This window comes from Pan paniscus, chromosome 7 (genome assembly GCF_029289425.2).
Source record: "Pan paniscus chromosome 7, NHGRI_mPanPan1-v2.0_pri, whole genome shotgun sequence".
NCBI classification, from domain to species: Eukaryota; Metazoa; Chordata; class Mammalia; order Primates; family Hominidae; genus Pan; species Pan paniscus.
In genome coordinates this window covers 58,595,026-58,615,721 of record NC_073256.2, presented here as the reverse complement: position 1 = coordinate 58,615,721, position 20,696 = coordinate 58,595,026, and the positions used below count along the sequence as shown (strand labels likewise).

Here is a 20,696-nt window from a genome sequence, read left to right as displayed (position 1 = left end):
CCGAAATTCAAGAAAGAAAAAACCCAGAATGAATTAATTAACATAAATACATACTGTAATTATTCTCTTCAAAATATATTTATTTTTGGAGGGTATCTGTATTAGTCTGTGTTTACACTATTATAAAGATACTACCTGAGACTAGGTAATTTATAAACAAAAGAGGTTTAATTGACTCACAGTTCCACATGGCTGGGGGGGCCTCAGGAAACTTGCAATCATGGCAGAAAGTGAAAGGGAAGCAAGGCACGTCTTACATGGTGGCAGGAGAGAGAGAGGTCAGGGGAAACTGCCACTTTTAAACCATCAGCTCTCATGAAAACTCTCTCACTATCACAAGAACAGCATTGGGGAAACTGTCTCCATGATCCAATCACCTTCCACCAGGTCCCTCCCTCAACCTGTGGGGATTATAATTCAAGAGGAGATTTGGGAGGGGACACTGAGCCAAACCCTATCAATATCATTTTCAATTAATGACAGAATTAATATGGTAAAACAAATTCTAACTAATGCCATGAAATCAAACCCTCTTTCTTGGTCTTTATATTATGAAGTGCTACCAACAGGAGAGCCAATGTAACATAAGAAATGGTTCCATATATCTCATGTTCTTTGTAGTTGACTGTAGAGCTTTGTACAAATACCTAGTCCTAAAAGCAATGCCTGGAGAGTTTGGGACGAAGAATCTCTATTTTTAAAACTTTACATATGAATCCAATTCTCACCAACAGTGGAGATTGTCTCAGTGACTCTGTCATTGCTTGGCTATGGAAGAGATAGTCAAAATATTGCCAGCCAGCCAGCCCTGGCACAGGGACCAACCAACCAGAACGGAGGCAGGCTATTAAAAAGCAGAGATATACATACAAAAACTGATTTTCCTCACATTGTGCCTTCAGCAACCACTGGCTAAAGATGAAAACTTTTAAATTAGGCCTTTATCATACTTAAGAGAAATTCTTATCATATATGGAATACCAACTGGTCCAGAAAAAAATCCTATCACGTAAGGTGGCACAGTTGCTATTTCCCATTGATGTAGAATATAAGAGCTGATAAAGGTCACAGACATCATCCATCTGGTCTAGCTGTTTTTTTTTTTCTTACAGATGAAACCCAGAGATAAAAAAGGAATTTGTCTAAGGCAGGGTCGGGAAAAACCCCAGAATTCCAGGCTCAGTCTGGGGTTGTTTGCTCAACACGATGCTATTGTCCACAGATGAGGAAACAAAAGCTCAGGGAAAAAAACTGATATGCTTCTAGTAGGATTATGTGTCTGTAGTGTGTGTGTGCGCATGTGTGTGCATGTGTCTGTGTGCACGTGTGTGTATGTGTGTGCATGCTTGTGTGTGTGTGTAAGGAGTACAGAGGGGAGAAAGCAGCTACACTAAAAGTCTTCTGATTACTCATCCACTTTTAATTTAAACAACAACAACGACAACAACACTGTTAAATCTCACTGGCACAGGATGCTTATTTCCAAAGCTCTGTAATATAGTTTTGCCAGTACTTTGCTGAACCATATCCACTGTCAATGTGTATAGACATTGAAATAGAACACATTTGCATTACCCATGATAATCACTTAAAATATCTGGAAACTGTTTGCAGAAGAGTTTTTCAAGACAAAAAAAAAGAGCTTATAACCATTTATTTATAATACTTGTTAAATAATAAGACTCATTATAAGGATCAGGTATAGTCACAATTTCTTAAATATTTAATTGGGCAATATATTAGTTTGCTGTTTCCACAATCTGGCCTCACAATGCTTTTCTTCATAATCTTTTACTTCTGTTTTATCTTCAGCTGCCACATTGCTGCCCACTGTTACTGAACTGCAAAGGTCCTCCATAGCTTTTCATTCAGTGTGAAGCTACAGAGTTCTGCAGAATCTGACCAAGTTCAACTGCTAGATGGTGGATTATTTTTCAAGCTATTAACCGTATCTTTTCCTAGGACCCAATACACAGTAGCTAGACAGTAAATGTTACTTTTAATGTTTCTCTATTACCTCCAGAATATATAAAATTAATACTTACACTTGTCATTTAAAACGAAGCTGCCTTTCTTTTTTTCAAGATGGAGTCGCGCTCTGCAGCCCAAGCTGGAGTACAGTGGCGCGATCTGGGCTCACTGCAACTTCCGCCTCCCAGGTTCAAGTGATTCTCACGCCTCAGCCTCTCAAGTAGCTGGGATTATGGGCACGCACCACCACACCCTGCTAATTTTTGTATTTTTTAGTAGAGACAGGGTTTCACCATGTTGGCCAGGCAGGTCTGGAACTCCCGACCGCAAGTGATCTGCCTGCCTCGGCCTCCCAAAGTGCTGGGCTTACAGGAGTGAGCCACGGCACCCGGCCCTGGCTGCCTTCCTAATTATTAGCTGGGAATGCTTAGGCCCCTAGTCAGACTGAACTGCCTGGAGATTCTCAAATACTCTTTCCTGCCTCCTTGTCTTTGCAAATACTATAGGCATAGGCTGAAATAAAAATTTTTCTCTCTACTCCCCCAACTCCTACTTTCAAACAGGGAAAATTCTCTGTGGAATTTGCTAGGGTCTCCTCCAACTGGATTAGGCCTCCTCCAATTCTCCTGCTACTCCCCAAACACACTGACATACAGACACAGACACACACAAGCACACACACACATGCACAAGCACACACGCACACACAAACACAAACACACGCGCGCGCGCGCACACACACACACACACACATAATTCCTGCCTTATGCTTCCAGAGCATTCTGTCTAAACTCCCATCACACGTCTCACCGTGTGATACCCCTCTTAAAAACCTTTCCTGTTCTTCTGATATGGAGAACCAGGATCCATTCTGGCCACGGAGGCTCCCACATATGGGTGCTTACTATATTTTTGTTGCATGAATGGGTAAGATATAAATGCTGCCCTGCCCCCCACATCTGTTCTGCTGGGAATCCATACAGGCTGTTCTGAGAAACCCTAATGTGGAGTATAGAAAGGTCAATTAAATACTCTGAAAAAACATGCAATCCTCAGGCCATGGCTTCATTATTAGTTTACTAGCAGATGAAACTTTCTAAGGGAATGTCAATTGCGTACCCTGGTTACCCTCCGATGATGAGAAAAATATAGTCAACCATACACCCTGGACCCCTTTCTCAGAAAATCCTATCTGCTGGACAAATCCCCCTTTGCTGTGGGCCAGGGGATGAACTGAGTGAATAAAATATTGAATCCATGGTTTCTGAGTTCCTTCAATGAACAAACTAAGACCCAAAGCTTACGTGTGGCCTTGTGTTCCAGGATGCTAATACAAGTGTTATTTTAACTGCAGGCTTGAAAGCCTATATCTAAGCACATCTTGATACAATTAAAACTATTAAACTAAGACGCTTTCCCCATGTAGCACATGTAACAGATAAATAGACAAACATACCCAGGTGAGATAAAAGTGATGCTTCAGAGGCCAGGCCTTCCTGTCTTCATGACTGACTAACATAGAAGTATCGTTACTTAAAAGAAAAAGAGAAGCTTGGTTTCTCCTAAAGAACCAGTATAGTCCAGTGGCTGGGAATGAAGGCCAGAGTTCCTGGATTTGATTTCTGGAGTTATTAGCTGCGTGTCATTGACCAAGTTACTGCACCTCTCTGTGCTTCAGTTTTATTACTATATTACACACGCACATGCCCTTAGCATTTATGTCATGGCACTAATTAAGTGATGTATTAGTAATACACAAAAAAACACTTAGAAAATTGTCTGACTGAGAGTAAACACTCAGCGAAAGTTATTATTGTGATCTCATGATACCAATATGATTAATGAGCTATTTAATCTTTGCTGCTTTTATTTCTTCAATTACAGTGAGATGTCCTGAGATATATTTGTTTATCCTTGTGCCATAAATTTCTAAACTGAACCAATCCTCCCTGTTCTAATGATGTTTATTTTCACCTCACATTAAGTAATGAATGTATTATGAAGCTAAAAATCATCCTTATGCAATTAAATTGATTCCAACTTTTGTTCTCCATGAATGGTAAAGACGACACGTTTGTGATAATCTACTGGATGTGTTATTACTCTCCATACCATTGTGGAGTGCATCCAAATTGCTTTTTAATTTGTCTCCCATGTTACAGCCTTGAAATCAGAAAATAACATAATATACTGCAAGAAAACAACTTAATACATGCTAATGTGAAAAGAGGAGAAGATATACTTTGTACCCTAATGAAAACAACAGTGGCAGAGTAAATAGTTATGAGTATGTATAATACACTTAACTCTTGAACTACATTTAGCATCCAAGTGTGCTTCAATTTTTGAATAGAAAATAAAGATTTTCACTGATGTGCCCTATCAAGAGAAGGAAGTTATTTCTAGCACACGCAGTGAACATTAAGAAAGCTCAGTTCATAAGGATGGGAAAGTAGGGTTATGCAGCCGAGGGCCTCTTTACAGCCTTCTCTTTCATACTCCCGTAACACAGCACAGTGAAAATGAAACAGGGAAAATTTCTGTGGAATTGTCTAGGATGTCCCCAGCCTGGGTTAGGCTTCTTCCAATTCTCCTGCTACTCCGCAAACCCTTTTTCTGTTTATAACTTTTTTTGGAGTTATAGCTGTCTCTACAAATCTCGTGAAAATTATCAATATTCCTCCTAGAAAAATGCACACACACACACACACACAATTTTGCATATTAATGTGTTATCTTCCTGAATGCTCTCTTGGAAAGAACTCATTTTTAATAAAGTGCTTTGCATTATCTTCAGTGAACGAGTAAATTACTATTTGAAAATAGAATTTGCCATTTGATTTTCTTTTTAAAAACATAGTATTTATAATCCTGACTTGTAACCCTCCCAGCAGATGTGAGGTAGTTCACTTGTTTTCACTTACTGTGATCAGCATTTTGAAAAACACTTTAGGTGTTTCTAAAATGCTTAACTTCTGGAAAAATTTTATTTTTGTTAGGAAAGCATAGCAGGCATTTATGTATGCTGTCCTAGAAACATTTTATTATAGTTTTAATGGGAAATAAGCAAAGAGATAATATTATTTCTATATTTGTTCCTATTAAACAAACAGTAGTAACACACAGAATCTTGGTCATCACTCAGACTCTAAACCCAAAACATATTGCTTGGGAAAAATAGATGTACACATGTACATAGCTACTGTAATCATAGAAGAAATTTTTCAAAAGTATCAAGAGAAAGCCTTTTAAAACTCATCCTTAATGGATACATAAATAGAAATGCCAAGGAGTCAATCTATGAACTTCTATATCTATATTTTATATTTTAAGATTGGGACAGAGAAACTTCCCAGATATTTGACGTAAGAATTTGTATTGAAAAAGTTTGGTAATTAATATAAAACTACTCTAAAATTAACTTTTATTGTTAGAGACACATCTTTAGAAAAGTTTGTAAATATCAACATTTACCATCTTATTTTTTCCTTTGAGACCAAGCATCACAGACCAAAAGCCACAAAGTTTACAATAATTTATTATTGTTGCATGACATTTGCCAGTAAAATAAATTATAGAAACTATAGAGTCTTTATAAACTATTTTGTATATCATATTCACTTCCTAATGCTTACTGCAGTAACTGTATGAAATTTAATTAGATTACGTTTTAGCATTAGTCAGAAGATTTAAAAAATATATAAAATGTTTTCACAGTACTTTGGATTTATAAAAGACCCCATTATTTTAACTTTTGTGCAACCTGTTTGAAATGTATAAAAAACCTTTTACAAACCAAAAGGTGGCGTAAGGTTTTACTGAGTTGCTGAAGACATCTTACTTTCTTGAATTTCTACTTAACATCCATGTGGTGCACTTTTTCAGGCATTGTAATAAGTGCAAATAAATAATCAATTATTGATTTCTAAAAATCTATACCAATAGACAATACTCAGGCTTGGAAATATTTTGAACACTCAGATATAAAAATTCAGTAAACAATTTATGCATGATATTTTCTCTCCCTGTCTTCCCTCTCCCTCCTCCCTTCCCCTATCTATTTGGTTAAAAAAAAAAAAAGTTCAACTTCGATTTAAGTCCTAGGGCCTGACAAAGTGACCCTGGATATATGTCATCTCCAGCCATCTGTTTTCTTTAGTTCTCATTACATCTGTCCAGGCTCTTCTATCAGCATCAATCCTTTCCTGCAGGGACGGAAGAGTTTTCAAATCCTTGCTGAAAGCATTTTGTTCTCCTCTGTAACAGCACAGGGCATGAAATTGTTTGGAGTCTTTGTAACCAGTCTGTTCAGTCCTGGTCCCTTTCCAGTCCCAGTCCCTTTCCAGCCTCTGGAGTCCTGACAGAAGAGAAGCTTGCAAGGTAGCAGCAAAATGCTGCATCTGTTAGAATCTCACAAACTCACTTGGTCTTTGAATGTCCATTCTTGGATAACGTCCTTATCCATCCTCTTCTCTTCAGTGAACTTTGATGGAATATTTCCGCAGTTTCAGAAACTGGAAAAGCTTGTCTTTTGTCCTCTTCTTCAAGGCCATCAGGGCACGCGTTTTCTCCTCCACATCTTGATCTATGGCAAAAATGATCTTGGCTCTCTCCTCTGCTTTCTTGTCTCCAGAGTTTCTGAAGAGCCTTTGTAGTGATTCTTGGTCTGTGTTTTCAAAGATGTTGCCCACGGCTTTCTTACGAGAGGCTGTGTCGAAGTGGTAGCCATGGATGGATGGGCTGACTCGTAGCGACGTGGACATGATGATGGCTTGGTGGCTTCGCCTTGCTTTCATCGATGTGGGGATCTTCCGGAATTCAGCTCCCAGGCTTTCCAGAGAGTCTGTAGTGAAATCATTCTGGGACTGCTATTTAAAGTTTGAACAAAAGCTCCAGGCTCAAATTACACTGGTGACATCAGAGTGATCTCAAGGAAGAATAATCACAGAAAGGCTTAACAGTTGAGTTGCCAATATCCTGTTCTTGTGTAAAACATTACTAAAAGCTGTGTTCAGTGATTAGGCGCAGGGCTGTGAGTACTCATTTTACTTCCTATGTGGCAGTAGGATAATACGGACCTGGGCCTTTCTTTAAGAAAATAGCTGAATACAGGAAAATGCAAAGATAAGACATAAACGAGGTTGCTTAGACTCTCAAATCTTCCCAAACGACAGTTAGAACAAGGGGTTCTGCTAACTACAGGAAAGCTTTCATTCGCAGAGAAGTAATTAAAGTGCACTGCAAACATTTGGCAGTCCACATCAGTGCCCTTTGGACATCCGTATCAGGGGCAACTCCAGAGCTACTGAGAGAAAGCTGAGCAATCAAGGATAATAATTTGGGGTGTGATCAATTCTAGGACGGGATTTTACATACAAAACACTGACATGACACAGCTTGAAACGGTGACTTTTCAGAGATTGTGTACAAGTGCTAAGTGTCACTGAAGACCATTGTAATTTGGGTGTAGTAATAATATGAATAGTAGAGGCTATCTCCTTAGGCTTGTGTATACATCCACAACAATAGCTATCAAAAAAGCCAGCAGGAAAAGTTAATCAAGTGTTTTACGTGCACAGTGCCCAAAATGAACGAGGTGATCTTTTGTTTTCAAATTTATTTTGGCATTACCCAGACATAGAGCAATAACTTCTTTGGAAGCATATAAATGTGTTCTTCCTGTCTTCCACAATATTCAAGCCAGCCAGTGTCCTCACTGACCTATGGAGTTGTCATATGCTAAATGCGAGCTTCAAAGGGTCCTGGAGATTCTCTTTGTGGATCTTACGCCTGGTCCGCTTTCTAGTCCTTTAAGAAAGCAGGACAGGTCTTTTCGTTTTTCTATTTATCTAGTCAAGTAAGATCTAGAAAATGCGCAAAGGGAGACACCGTGGGGAAGGTACCTCACTAGGAAATTGAGTTAGAGACTCTCCTTATATTTTAATTCATTCATTCACTTACTCGTTTATCCACTCATTTATTTAATCAATATTTATTAAAGGTGTGTTATTAGCCAGAACTTTTTGAGGCATTAGAAATGAAACAGTAAACCAAACAAAACCAACCTAACCAAACCATGCAAAGAATCCCTTTTTTACCTTAATGAAGTTTATGTTCTACTGGGAAATAGACAATAGAAACATACATTTATAATATATATCATGTCAGAGTAAGGAATATTATGAGTAAAAATGAAGCAGAGTTGTACAGGAGTGGAAGGAGAGGGTTGAGATTTTCCTAGGATATTCAGGCACAGCTTCTTGTAATGAGACATTGTGCAAAGACTTGAAGGTGGTGAGGGAGGCAGTCAGCTATATGGATATCTGTAGGAAGGGTGCTGTCAGAGGAGCAAGTGCAGAAGGTTGAAGAAAAGAGTGTGCAAAGAGTGTATGGAGAACAGCCAGGGACCAGTGTGGTTAGAGCAGAGTGAGCAGGGCAGAGTGGGAGGAGATGAGGTAAGGGCGAGTAGGCAGTGGAAAGAGGGCAGGAGCAGGCTGTGTGCAACCTCAGAGGCTTTGATTGTGGATTTAGCTCGTACACTGTTAGGAGACAGGTGGGCTTTGGAGAATTTGGAGCAGAGAAATGGCATGGTTTTCCTTATAATTTTAAAAGCTTACTGACACTTCTTAGAAGAGAATAGATTTCAGGGAAGCAAGCAGGGAGTGGGGAGCAGGAAGACTAGTCAGGAGATGTTCAATAATCCAAGAAAGAGAGGATGAAGGCTTCCACTAGGGAGAATGTGGAGGTAGTGAGAACTGATCCAATTCTGGCATATTGTGAAGGTAAAGCTAAGAAGATTGCTGAAAAATTAGATTCGAGGAATGAATAACAAACAGGAGCCCAGGCTGATCTCTTCTGAAGGATGCCTCCTTGAAAGACATTTCCAGGTGTGCCAGTGGTCAACTCTCCAACCATATAGCTCATGTGTATTCCAGTTTTTCCAGGGGTTCCAGAAGAGCCCTTTGTTCTGCTGTCTATGGCTATGGATTTACAGACCTATATAGCACACCTTTGTGGCAGCATCGTTTCCCTTGCTAAATTAAAAAAAAAATTATTATTATGGCAACAAGGATTTACTGAGCTTTTATTATGTGCCAAGCAGAGGACAAGAGATTCACAAAACCTCTCTTAATTATTGTCATAACTCAAGGATTTATCAAAGTTCTCTCTTTTTTTTTTTTTTTTGAGACGGAGTTTTGCTCTTGCTGCCCAGGCTGGAGTGCAATGACGTGATCTCTGCTCACCACAACCTCCGCCTCCTGGTTCAAGTGACTCTCCTGCCTCAACCTCCCGTGTAGCTGGGATTACAGGCATGAACCACCATGCCAAGCTAATTTTGTATTTTTTTTTTTTAGTAGAGATGGGATTTCTCCATGTTGGGCAGGCTGGTCTTGAACTCCTGACCTCAGGTGATCCACCCGCCTTGGCCTCCCAAAGTGCTGGGATTATAGGCGTGAGCCACTGTGCCTGGCCTCAACCTTCTTATACTATATTCTTTCTTGAAGTGATTCTTATGTGGGCTCATGCTTTTTCTGATACCCTACTTATTGATTACTCCTAAATTTTCATCCCTACCTAGCCCTGGCCTCTGAAGTGTAAACTCATTTATTCATCTAACTAATCAATACAAATATATAAAAATATGTTATACATATTCATTCTGTTATAAAATAAACCCGGCTATGATCCTTAATAACTCCTTTTCTTTCTCTCCCTATACATAATCTATGGCCAAGTTCTGTCAGTTCTATCTAGAAAATGTTCCCAAAGCCATCTACTTTCTCTCTATTTTCATTGCCATTTATGCCAGCCCTTCATATGGTGGATGCTGTGATGCATGATCCAGAATTCCCTTTAAGATTTTCCCAGGTGCTCAGCTATCAGCCCGCTTTGGGGACTGATACTACTGAAGAAGTTTACGTCACCTAAGGGTACCCTTTTTCCCTTCCAGGTGCAGCTATATCCAGTGACTGATCCACATGGTGGTGTAAAATTCTGCTCTCCTTGTCCGTATCAACTCTAAGGGGTCATCTAAACTTCAGAGCACCTTTCAGGGTAGGCTGAGATCTCCCTCTGTCCAATCCTGCATCTTTCCCATCTGCAGGCATTGATCCCAGCAGCACTCTACAACCAGTCACCTGACTGCTGATCTGCATCTCAGAGTTTGCTTCCTAGGGACCCCAGCCTAAAATACTGTATCATCTCTTGCTAGACTAAGATCAAGTAACTCACTTTCCTGGCTCTCCTGATTTGCCTCTTGCCCCAAATTCCCTACACAGCACCCAGAGCCATATTTCCTAATAAGCGCTCTGATTGAACCACTCTTGACGTAAACTTTGCATGACCTCTTTGAACATGACCTGCTATGTCTTTATGCCTTCAGATTCCTTGGATACACCACATTCATTCCTGTAGTGAGGATTTGCATATCTTTTTCCTTTTTCTGGAATGTTCTTTTATACTTTTTGTCTCGGGTAGGTAATTCCTGGTTATTCATACAATCTCAACTAAAAGCTACTTTCTCAGAGAGGCTTTCCTAATTCTTGCCAACATACCCATTACTCTTCCTTAGTAGCACTTTGTATTAGAGTTTGCAAACATACCTTTATTTGGGGGATTCTCATTTAAAGGCTCTATCAAGAGCAGGGATTGGATCTACCTTTCTCACTATGTTCAAAGTTCCAAGATCACTTAATAAAAGGATTGTTTGTATAGTAATGTTAAATGACAGCATATGCAATTATACTTAATTCTCATAACGACCCTTTGCAATAGGAACTATTGCAGATCTTAAGTCAAAGATAAGAGAACTGAGGCGATAAATGGAATGATGGAATAAATGGAATGATGGCTCCATAAGATGTGCATGTTTTAATCCCTGAAATTTACGAATATAAGCAAAAGGGAACTTTAAATAGCAAAAGAGCTTTTGCAGGTATGAACAAGTTAAACATCTCCAGATGTGGAGATTTAGCTTGGATTATCCGGGGCAGCCCATGTAATCATGAGTTCTTATAAGAAGGAGTCAGAAGATCAGAAAGGAGAGAAGATGCTGGGTTATTGTCTTTGAAGATGGAGGAAGGAGCCGTGCTCCAAGGAATGTGGACAACAGTTAGAAACTGGAACAGGCAAGGAAACAGATTCTTGCCTAGATCCTCCAGAAACAACAGATTCCTGCAGACCCATTTTAGACATCTGGCATTCTAAACTATAAGATAATAAATTTGTGTTGTTTTAACTCACTAAATTCATGTCAGTTTTTTACAGCAGTAATGGGAAAATAATACACTCCCCTCACCCTTCAGCTGTAAGACAACCTGAAGCCAGGGCTACTTGACTCCAAAGTTCATAATCTTAAACTCTATCCTGCATTGCTTTCAAATTAGCTGCAAGCTCTGTCTTCAGAAAGTCTGGATTATATTTTTACATGACATTGAACAGCTCTCCTTGAGTACTGCCTACAAGCATTCAGATGAATTTGAGAGATTAAGGAGTTTCAAAATTGTTTAGAGGACAAGACCATCTGTAGGAAAACAATGTCAGTTTCTGTTTCCCAGAAATGTGACACATGCCCTAAGGTTATGATTTGCTGATCCTTTTTGCCAAAGGTAACTATGTATGCTTGGAAAGGTGTTTACTGTTGCCATCCTGTTCTTTCCCTTCTTCGTATAAATATTTTCAGTGAATGATGTGGTTAACAGGATCTAAAAAGATATTCGCAAGATTCACAAATTGCATGTGAACACCTTACGGAATTGTGCTTTCTGCAGTAAAGACAGAAGATAATGAAGGCTGATTAAAAGAAGCAGCTTCTAGTCTAGCGTATTTTCTTCTGTGCGTCAGTTTTCCTGTATTTGTTCATTATACAAAGAGATTTAGTATTTATTTGCCAGCAATAAATGAGCTTCATTAGTTTTGTGTCCAATAAAGAGATTTTAGAAAAAAAAGGTAAAGAAGAAAACAAAAATTTCTTAAGTGACTAGTATATCTGGTTTTCTACATCTAATAACTAAATGACTCTTTACAACCATATTGGAGGTAGGTATTATTGACCTTAATTTTCAACACAAGTAAGGAATTGGACTCATTGAGGCTAAACAATATGTCCGTGCTAAGTGTAAAACCTGATTTCATTTCCAAAATTTTTTTATATCTCCAAAATCTTTTCTGCCAAGAGTTTCCTTAATCTTTGTTGCTCCTCCTTTTGCCATGCACTGTGCCTTAGGTTTATCTTTTTAAATTAAAAATGATGGTGCATTCTTACTTATAGCTTTAGTGCATGGTATAGCAGCTGGTACACAGTGTACATCCAATGAACAGTTATTTAATTACTACATTAATAGGTAAAAGAAATTAAGTGCACAGAATTTACTTTGATGATGTCTTTGTGCACTAGTTTACCTCTGCGGCAATTTCCTGAATGCGACTGGAGTGTAGAGGCCAGCAATCTGAAATTTGTACTTTAAACATCAGCTGAATTATCCATGTTCATTTTTGCTTTAACACAAAAAAAACATGCCGTGTTCAAATTTAAAAAGCACGTTCACATATATTATCTCATTTGACTTTCACTACATCACTGGTATTATCTTCATTTTACAGATGAAAAAACATTAGGTTACAGAAGTTAAATGAGTTTTCCAAAATCTTAGAGCTAATTAAATGAAGAGCTAACCCTGGAACTTTTATTTTCTAATTTCAAATTCTGTGTTCTTTTCTATCGTGGCATAGCTTCTTATTATACACATATCTATTCGTCTCCTACAGTTTAAAGATTCTACTGCAGCTTTCTTCCATTTGTCTTTTCATGAACTTATTCAGTGATTTATAGATTTATTCACAAATATTTGTTGATTGCCTACTACATGTCAGGTGTACATTGAGAGGGAAATGGACATGGCCCTTGTGTTTGTGGAACATGAGGTCTAAAGAAGAAAAGAGACTTTAAACAAATAAGTAAACTTGTAATTATATGAAGAAAATGTTTACACATGCTAGCGAATGAAATCATCCAAAGACATAAAAGAGAAACAAGGCGAGGCTTCATTTAAATTGGTCGCGTCCTGGAAAGCCTGTGAAAGAGCACAGCAAGGAGCTTTGGAGACAGAAGGAACATCCTGTGCAAAGGCCCTGTGGTAGGAATGAGTTAGAAGACAGAAAAGCAGACATAAAGACAACATATATGGGGAACAGAAACAAATGAGGAGAGGAGAGGAAGACAAGGCTAGATTGGCAGGCAGAAGCCGAATGCTGCAGGGTGCTGAAGGTCGTGTTAGAGATTTAAAATGTTATCCCAAGTGCAAATGGCAGTCTTTAAAAGGTTACAGGCATGGAAGGAAAACTACTCAAGTATTTAGATTTTGTTTTCTTCTGAAGTCACTTTGCTCACTGAGCTTTCCTAATTCCTGCCAATATACCCATTGCTCTTCTTTACTAGCACTTACTAGAGTTTGCAAACATACACTTATTTTGGGGAGTACTCATTTAAAGCCTATCTCTATCAGAAGCAGGGATTGGATCTACCTTTGTCACTATGTTCAAAGTCCCTAGATCACTTAATAAAAGGATTGTTTTTATAGTAATGTTAAATAACAACATATGCAATTTTATTTAATTCCCGTAATGACCCTTTGCACTTTGGCTTTTGGGCCATTAAAGACAACAACCAAAAAAGAACAATCGTGGTTTCAGAGAGCAAGCAGATTATTTGAAAGGCATTTTGGAAGTAAATGCAATGGGATCTGGTGATTTGGATAGAGGGTAGGGTAAGGGTCAACGGAGCTCCCAGGTTGAGTCTTGAGCAGGTTGGTCAGGAAGGCTGAGGTGGGTCAGGTGTAGGTGGAGAGGGCATGAGAGAAAGATCGAGAGTTCAGACATGCAAAGCAGTAAAGCTGAAATGCCTGCAGCACAGCCAAGGAGGCAGCTGAATATAGGAAACCAGAGCTCAGAGGAGAAATCTGAAATGCAAGTTTAATTCTTTATTCTTTTTCAGTAAAAATTGTCAAGAAGTCAACATTGCCTGTAGCTTTCTTCACTCAACTTATGTATAAATCCAGAACCCAAAATGATGCCTGGCATGAAGTAAATTTTAAATAGTTTTAGAATTCTTTCACATAAAAAATAATTAGTATTTAGCCCTGGGAGGGATAAGCAACATACAAAGATGAAACTGCTGCTTAGTGGCTGCGTTGTTTCTATTTTTCTGATGTTGAGTGTCTTTCATTTTTCTATACTTAACAACTGAAGTGACAATCATTCTCCTAAGCAATTAGTTGTTCGGGGTCATTTTCACACAAGGCCTATTCTAGGTTTCTATTCTTCCATAGCTGTGGTTGATCTCTTTTTAAAACTAATCAGCTAACATTTTTCTTTTAACAAATTTTGTTAAATACATTTTTAATCTTTAATTATTGCTGATAAGAAAGAGTAGTAGTTTAATTTAGAAATTTCAATTCTAACATTTATTTTGGATCATAGAGAGGAAATAGGAATAAATTCTGAAGCAATACAAATTTCAAAAAACAAATCTGGTGAAATGCATTTTCAAAGGGTTTCTGGCGAATTATGGTGAAAAATCTGCAACTTTATTGAAAAGAATTACAGCCAAAACAATTTTTTAGAAGTGCCTCTTTTCACATGATGTTTTTGCATGTGAAATGAAACAGCTGTCTTTTGTTAAACCATCAGTCTATATTTGAAATGTTTCCTAAAAAAGGAATGGAAGATAAGCTGTTCTTTTTTAAAAATTTTAATTAGCTGTTCAGATTCAGATATTGAGGCCCTGGTATTTATAGCTTCTTTAAAAAGAAAACAGTTGTGAACATAAACTAGCATGTTTTTCTCAGGAAGTGAGCATGAGATATTTATATGTATTTACACTAGCATGTGCGTTTCTAAAATCTATGACTAAAGCCAAAATAAGTCTTTATGAACTATCTCTTCCCAGTCCTCACTCCAATTCGCTCAATGTGTGCTTCTGGCTGAGCTTTGTGACGTTGCCACACTTCAATCATTCTCCAAGAGGGATCCATAAGGGAAATAAAACTTCTTATATGAGCTTCCCAGATGTTATAAGTAGTATCGTAAATGATACCCAGTGCCATTCCTGAAGCTCGTCGCCTGTTTCTTTTCTTTTCCTGATCAGGGTGCAGCCACATCTGGCTCTTCTCTTTGCAGGACAATCTAATTCTATCTTTCTAAGAGCTATACGCAGCCCAAACAGGTGAGGGTATATAGAGAAATTTAATCAGCAAAGGTTCATAACATCAACTGAGTTGAAGCCCAGAATGCTTTGTGAGGTGAGGTGAAACCTCAGCAGGGACAACATGTTTCAGTTCAAATGTTTGAAGGGTTATTGTGTGAAAGAAAAACTAAGCTTGTCTGAAAGGCATCTAGGGATAGATAGAAATTGGGCTAATCAGCAAGCTCCAGGAAGACATATTCTGACTCAGCAAAATTAAAGAGAGAGTTCATGAAAGAATAAGCAGTGACGGCATTCACATAGAGTCAGGATGACAACCAAGCAGGTGTAGAGCAGAGGCATGTCATTAGTGGGAGTAGATTAGTGTTTATTTTTATTTATCTTATTTTTTGCCTATGACCTGTAGCCTATGTCACCAAGTTACACACACATATAATAGTGTAACGGGTTTGTTTCAGTTATTATAATAAAAGAACCAGCCAAGTGTGGTGGCTCACACCTGTAATCCCAGCACTTTGAGAGGCCTAAGTGGGTGGATCACTTGAGGTCAGGAGTTCGAGACCAGCCTGGTCAACATGGAGAAACCCCATCTCTACTAAAAATACAAAAAATTAGCTAGGCATGGAGGTGTGCGCCTGTAGTCCCAGCTACTCCAGAGGCTGAATCGCTTGAACCCGGGAGGTGGAGGTTGCAGTGAGCTGGAATCACACCACTGCACTCTAGCCTGGGCGACAGAATGAGACTCTGATTTAAAAAAATTAAAAAGTGGGGTGGAGCCAAGATGGCTGAATAGGAACAGCTCCAATCTACAGCTCCCAGCATGAGCGAACCAGAAGATGAATTATTTCTGCATTTCCAACTGAGGAACTGGGTTCCTCTTACGGGGGACTGTCAGACAGTGGGTGCAGCGCACCAAGTGTGAGCTGAAGCAGGATGAGGCATCGCCTCACCTGGGAAGTGCAAAGGGTCAGGGAATTCCCTTCCCAAGCCAAGGAAAGGGGAGACAGACGGCACCTGGAAAATTGGGTCACTCTCACCCTAATACTGTGCTTTCCAACGGTCTTAGCAAACGGCACACCAGGAGATTATATCCCGCGCATGGCTCAGAGGGTCATATGCCCACGGAGCCTCGCTCATTGCTAGCACAGCAGTCTGAGATCAAACTGCAAGGCAGCAGCAAGCCTGGGGGAGGGGCACCCGCCACAGCCAAGTCTTGAGTAGGTAAACAAAGCAGCCCAGAAGCTCGAACTGGGTGGAGCCCACTGCAGCTCAAGGAGGCCTGCCTGCCTCTGTAGACTCCACTTCTGGGGTCAGGGCACAGCCAAACAAAAGGCAGCAGAAACCTCTACAGTCTTAAATGTCCCTGTCTGACAGCTTTGAAAAGAGTATTGGTTCTCCCAGCACGCAGCTTGAGATCTGAGAATGGACAGACTGCCTACTCAAGTGGGTCCCTGACCCCCGAGTAGCCCAACTGGGAGGCAGACCCCAGTAGGGGCAGACTGACACCTCACACGGCCGGGTACTCCTCTGAGACAAAACTTCCAGCGGAATGATCAGATAGCAACATTTGCTGTTCCCCAATATCTGCTGTTCTGCAGCCTCCACTGCTGATACCCAGACAAACAGAATCTGGAGTGGACCTCCAGCAAACTCCAAAAGACATGCAGCTGAGGGTCCTGACTGTTAGAAGGAAAACTAACTAACAGAAAGGACATCCACACCAAAACCCCATCTGTATGTCACCATCATCAAAGGTAGATAAAACCACAAAGATGAGGAAAAAACAGAGCATAAAAACTGGAAATTCTAAAAATCAGACTGCCTCTCCTCCTCCAAAGGAGTGCAGCTCCTCAGCAGCAACGGAACAAAGCTGGACAGAGAATAATTTTGACAAGTTGAGAAAAGAAGGCTTCAGATGATCAAACTACTCAGAGCTAAAGGAGAAAGTTAAAACCCATGGCAAATAAGTTAAAAAACTTGAAAAAAGATTAGATGAATGGCTAACTAGAATAACCAATGCAGAGAAGGCCTTAAAGGACCTGATGGAGCTGAAAACCATGGCATGAGAACTATGTGACAAATGCACAAGCCTCAGTAGTCGATTCGATCAACTGGAAGAAAGGGTATCAGTGATGGAAGATCAAATGAGTGAAATGAAGAGAGAAGAGAAGTTTAGAGAAAAAAGAATAAAAAGAAACTAACAAAGCCTCCAACAAATATGGGACTATGTGAAAAGACCAGATCTACATCTGATTGGTGTACCTGAAAGTGACAGGGAGAATGGAATCATGTTGGAAAACACTCTGCAGGATATTATCCAGGAGAACTTCCCCAGTCTAGCAAGGAAGGCCAACATTCAAATTCAGGAAATACAGAGAATGCCACAAAGAAACTCCGTGAGAAGAGCAACTCCAAGACACATAATTGTCAGATTCACCAAAGTTGAAATGAAGGAAAAAATGTTAAGGGCAGCCACAGAGAAAGGTCGGGTTACCCACAAAGGGAAGCCCATCAGACTAACAGCTGATCTCTTGGCAGAAACTCTACAAGCCAGAAGAGAGTGGGGGCCAATATTCAACATTCTTAAAGAAAAGAATTTTCAACCCAGAATTTCATATCCAGCCAAACTAAGCTTCATACGTGAAGGAGAAATAAAATCCCTTACAGATAAGCAAATGCTGAGAGATTTTGTCACCCCCTGGCCTGCCCTAAAAGAGCTCCTGAAGGAAGCACTAAACATGGAAAGGAACAACCAGTACCAGCCACTGCAAAAACAAGCTAAATGGTAAAGACCATTGAGGCAAGGAAGAAACTGCATCAACTAACGAGCAAAACAACCAGCTAACATCATAATGACAGCATCAAATTCACACATTACAATATTAACCTTAAATGTAAATGGGCTAAATGCTCCAATTAAAAGACACAGACTGGCAAATTGGATAAAAAGTCAAGACCCATCAGTGAGCTGTATTCAGGAAACCCATCTCACGTGCAGAGACACATGTAGACTCAAAATAAACGGATGGAGGAAGATCCACCAAGCAAATGGAAAACAAAAAGAGGCAGGGATTGTGATCCTAGTCTCTGATAAAACAGACTTTAAACCAACAAAGATCAAAAGAGACAAAGAAGGCCATTACATAATGGTAAAGGGATCAATTCAACAAGAAGAACTAACTATCCTAAATATATAAGCACCCAATACAGGAGCACCCAGATTCATAAAGCAAGTCCTTAGAGACCTACAAAGAGACTTAGGCTCCCACACAATAATAATGGGAGACTTTAACACCCCACTGTCAACATTAGACAGATCAATGAGACAGAAAGTTAACAAGGATATCCAGGAATTGAACTCAGCTCTGCACCAAGTAGACCTAATAGGCATCTATAGAATTCTCCACCCCAAATCAACAGAATATACATTCTTTTCAGCACCACATCACACCTATTCCAAAACTGACTCCTCAGCAAATGTAAAAGAACAGAAATTATAACAAACTGTCTCTCAGACCACAGTGCAATCAAACTAGAACTCAGGATTAAGAAACTCACTCAAAACTGCTCAACTACATGGAAACTAAACAATCGGCTCCTGAATGACTACTGGGTACATAACGAAATGCAGGCAGAAATAAAGATGTTTTTTGAAACCAATGAGAACAAAGACACAACATACCAGAATCTCTGGGACACATTCAAAGCAGTGTGTAGAGGGAAATTTATAGCACTAAATGCCCACAAGAGAAAGCAGGAAAGATCTAAAATTCACACCCTAACATCACAGTTAAAAGAACTAGAAAAACAAGAGCAAACACATACAAAAGCTAGCAGAAAGCAAGAAATAACTAAAATCAGAGCAGAACTGAAGGAGATAGAGACACAAAAAACCCTTCAAAAAAATCAATGAATCCAGGAGCTGGTTTTTTTGAAAAGATCAACAAAATTGATAGACCACTAGCAAGACTAATGAAGAAAAGAGAGAAGAATCAAATAGATGCAATAAAAAATGATAAAGGGGATATCACTACCGATCCCACAGAATTACAAACTACCATCAGAGAATACTATAAACACCTCTACGCAAATAAACTAGAAAATCCAGAAGAAATGGATAAATTCCTCAACACATACACCCTCCAAAGACCAAACCAGGAAGAAGTTGAATCTCTGAATAGACCAAAAACGGACTCTGAAATTGAGGCAATAATTAATAGCTTACCAACCAAAAAAAGTCCAGGACCAGATGGATTCGCAGCCGAATTCTACCAGAGGTATAAGGAGGAGCTGGTACCATTCCTTCTGAAACTATTCCAATCAATAGAAAAGAGGGAATCCTCCCTAACTGATTTTATGAGGCCAGCATCATCCTGATACCAAAGCTGGACAGAGACACAACAAAAAGAATTTTAGACCAATATCCCTGATTTACATCGATGCAAAAATCCTCAATAAAATCCTGGCAAACCAAATGCAGCAGCACATCAAAAAGCTTATCCACCATGATCAAGTGGGCTTCATCCCTGGGATGCAAGGCTGGTTCAACATATGCAAATCAATAAACGTAACCCAGCATATAAACAGAACCAAAGACAAAAACCACATGATTATCTCAATAGATGCAGAAAAGGCCTTTGACAAAATTCAACAACACTTCATGCTAAAAACTCTCAATAAATTAGGTATTGATGGGACGTATTTCAAAATAATAAGAGCTATCTATGACAAACCCACAGCCAATATTATACTGAATGGGCAAAAACTGGAAGCATTCCCATTGAAAACTGGCACAAGACAGGGATGCCCTCTCTCACCACTCCTATTCAACATAGTGTCGGAAGTTCTGGCCAGGGCAATCAGGCAGGAGAAGGAAATAAAGGGATTCAATTAGGAAAAGAGGAAGTCAAATTGTCCCTGTTTGCAGATGACATGATTGTATATCTAGAAAACCCCATCGTCTCAGCCCAAAATCTCCTTCAGCTGATAGACAACTTCAGCAAAGTCTCAGGATACAAAATCAGTGTGCAAAAATCACAAGCATTCTTATACACCAATAACAGACAGAGAGCCAAATCATGAGTGAACTCCCATTCACAATTGCTTCACAGAGAATAAAATACCCAGGAATCCAACTTACAAGGGATGTGAAGGACCTCTTCAAGGAGAACTACAAACCACTGCTCAATGAAATAAAAGAGGATACAAAGAAATGGAAGAACATTCCATGCTCCTGGGTAGGAAGAATCAACATCGTGAAAATGGCCATTCTGCCCAAAGTAATTTATTTATTCAATGCCATCCCCATCAAACTACCAATGACTTTCTTCACTGAATTGGAAAAAACTACTTTAAAGTTCATATGGAACCAAAAAAGAGCCCACATTGCCAAGTCAATCCTAAGCCAAAAGAACAAAGCTGGAGGCATCACACTACCTGACTTCAAACTATACTACAAGGCTACAGTAACCAAAACAGCATGGTACTGGTACCAAAACAGAGATATAGACTAATGGAACAGAAC

At 39.4% G+C, this 20,696-nt stretch overlaps 1 protein-coding gene and 1 long non-coding RNA gene across 3 annotated transcripts in view; both read right to left on the bottom strand.

Annotated features, from left to right (window-relative positions):
* LOC134730873 (uncharacterized) overlaps positions 1-20,696 on the bottom strand; it is a 69,459-nt gene that overhangs the window by 12,769 nt on the left and 35,994 nt on the right. The window lies entirely within an intron of this gene.
* On the bottom strand, positions 5,490-6,840 carry TCIM (transcriptional and immune response regulator). Its single transcript, XM_003823306.5, has one exon. It carries the CDS (start codon positions 6,765-6,767, stop codon positions 6,447-6,449), a length of 321 nt encoding a protein of 106 aa, XP_003823354.1. The 5' UTR covers positions 6,768-6,840; the 3' UTR covers positions 5,490-6,446.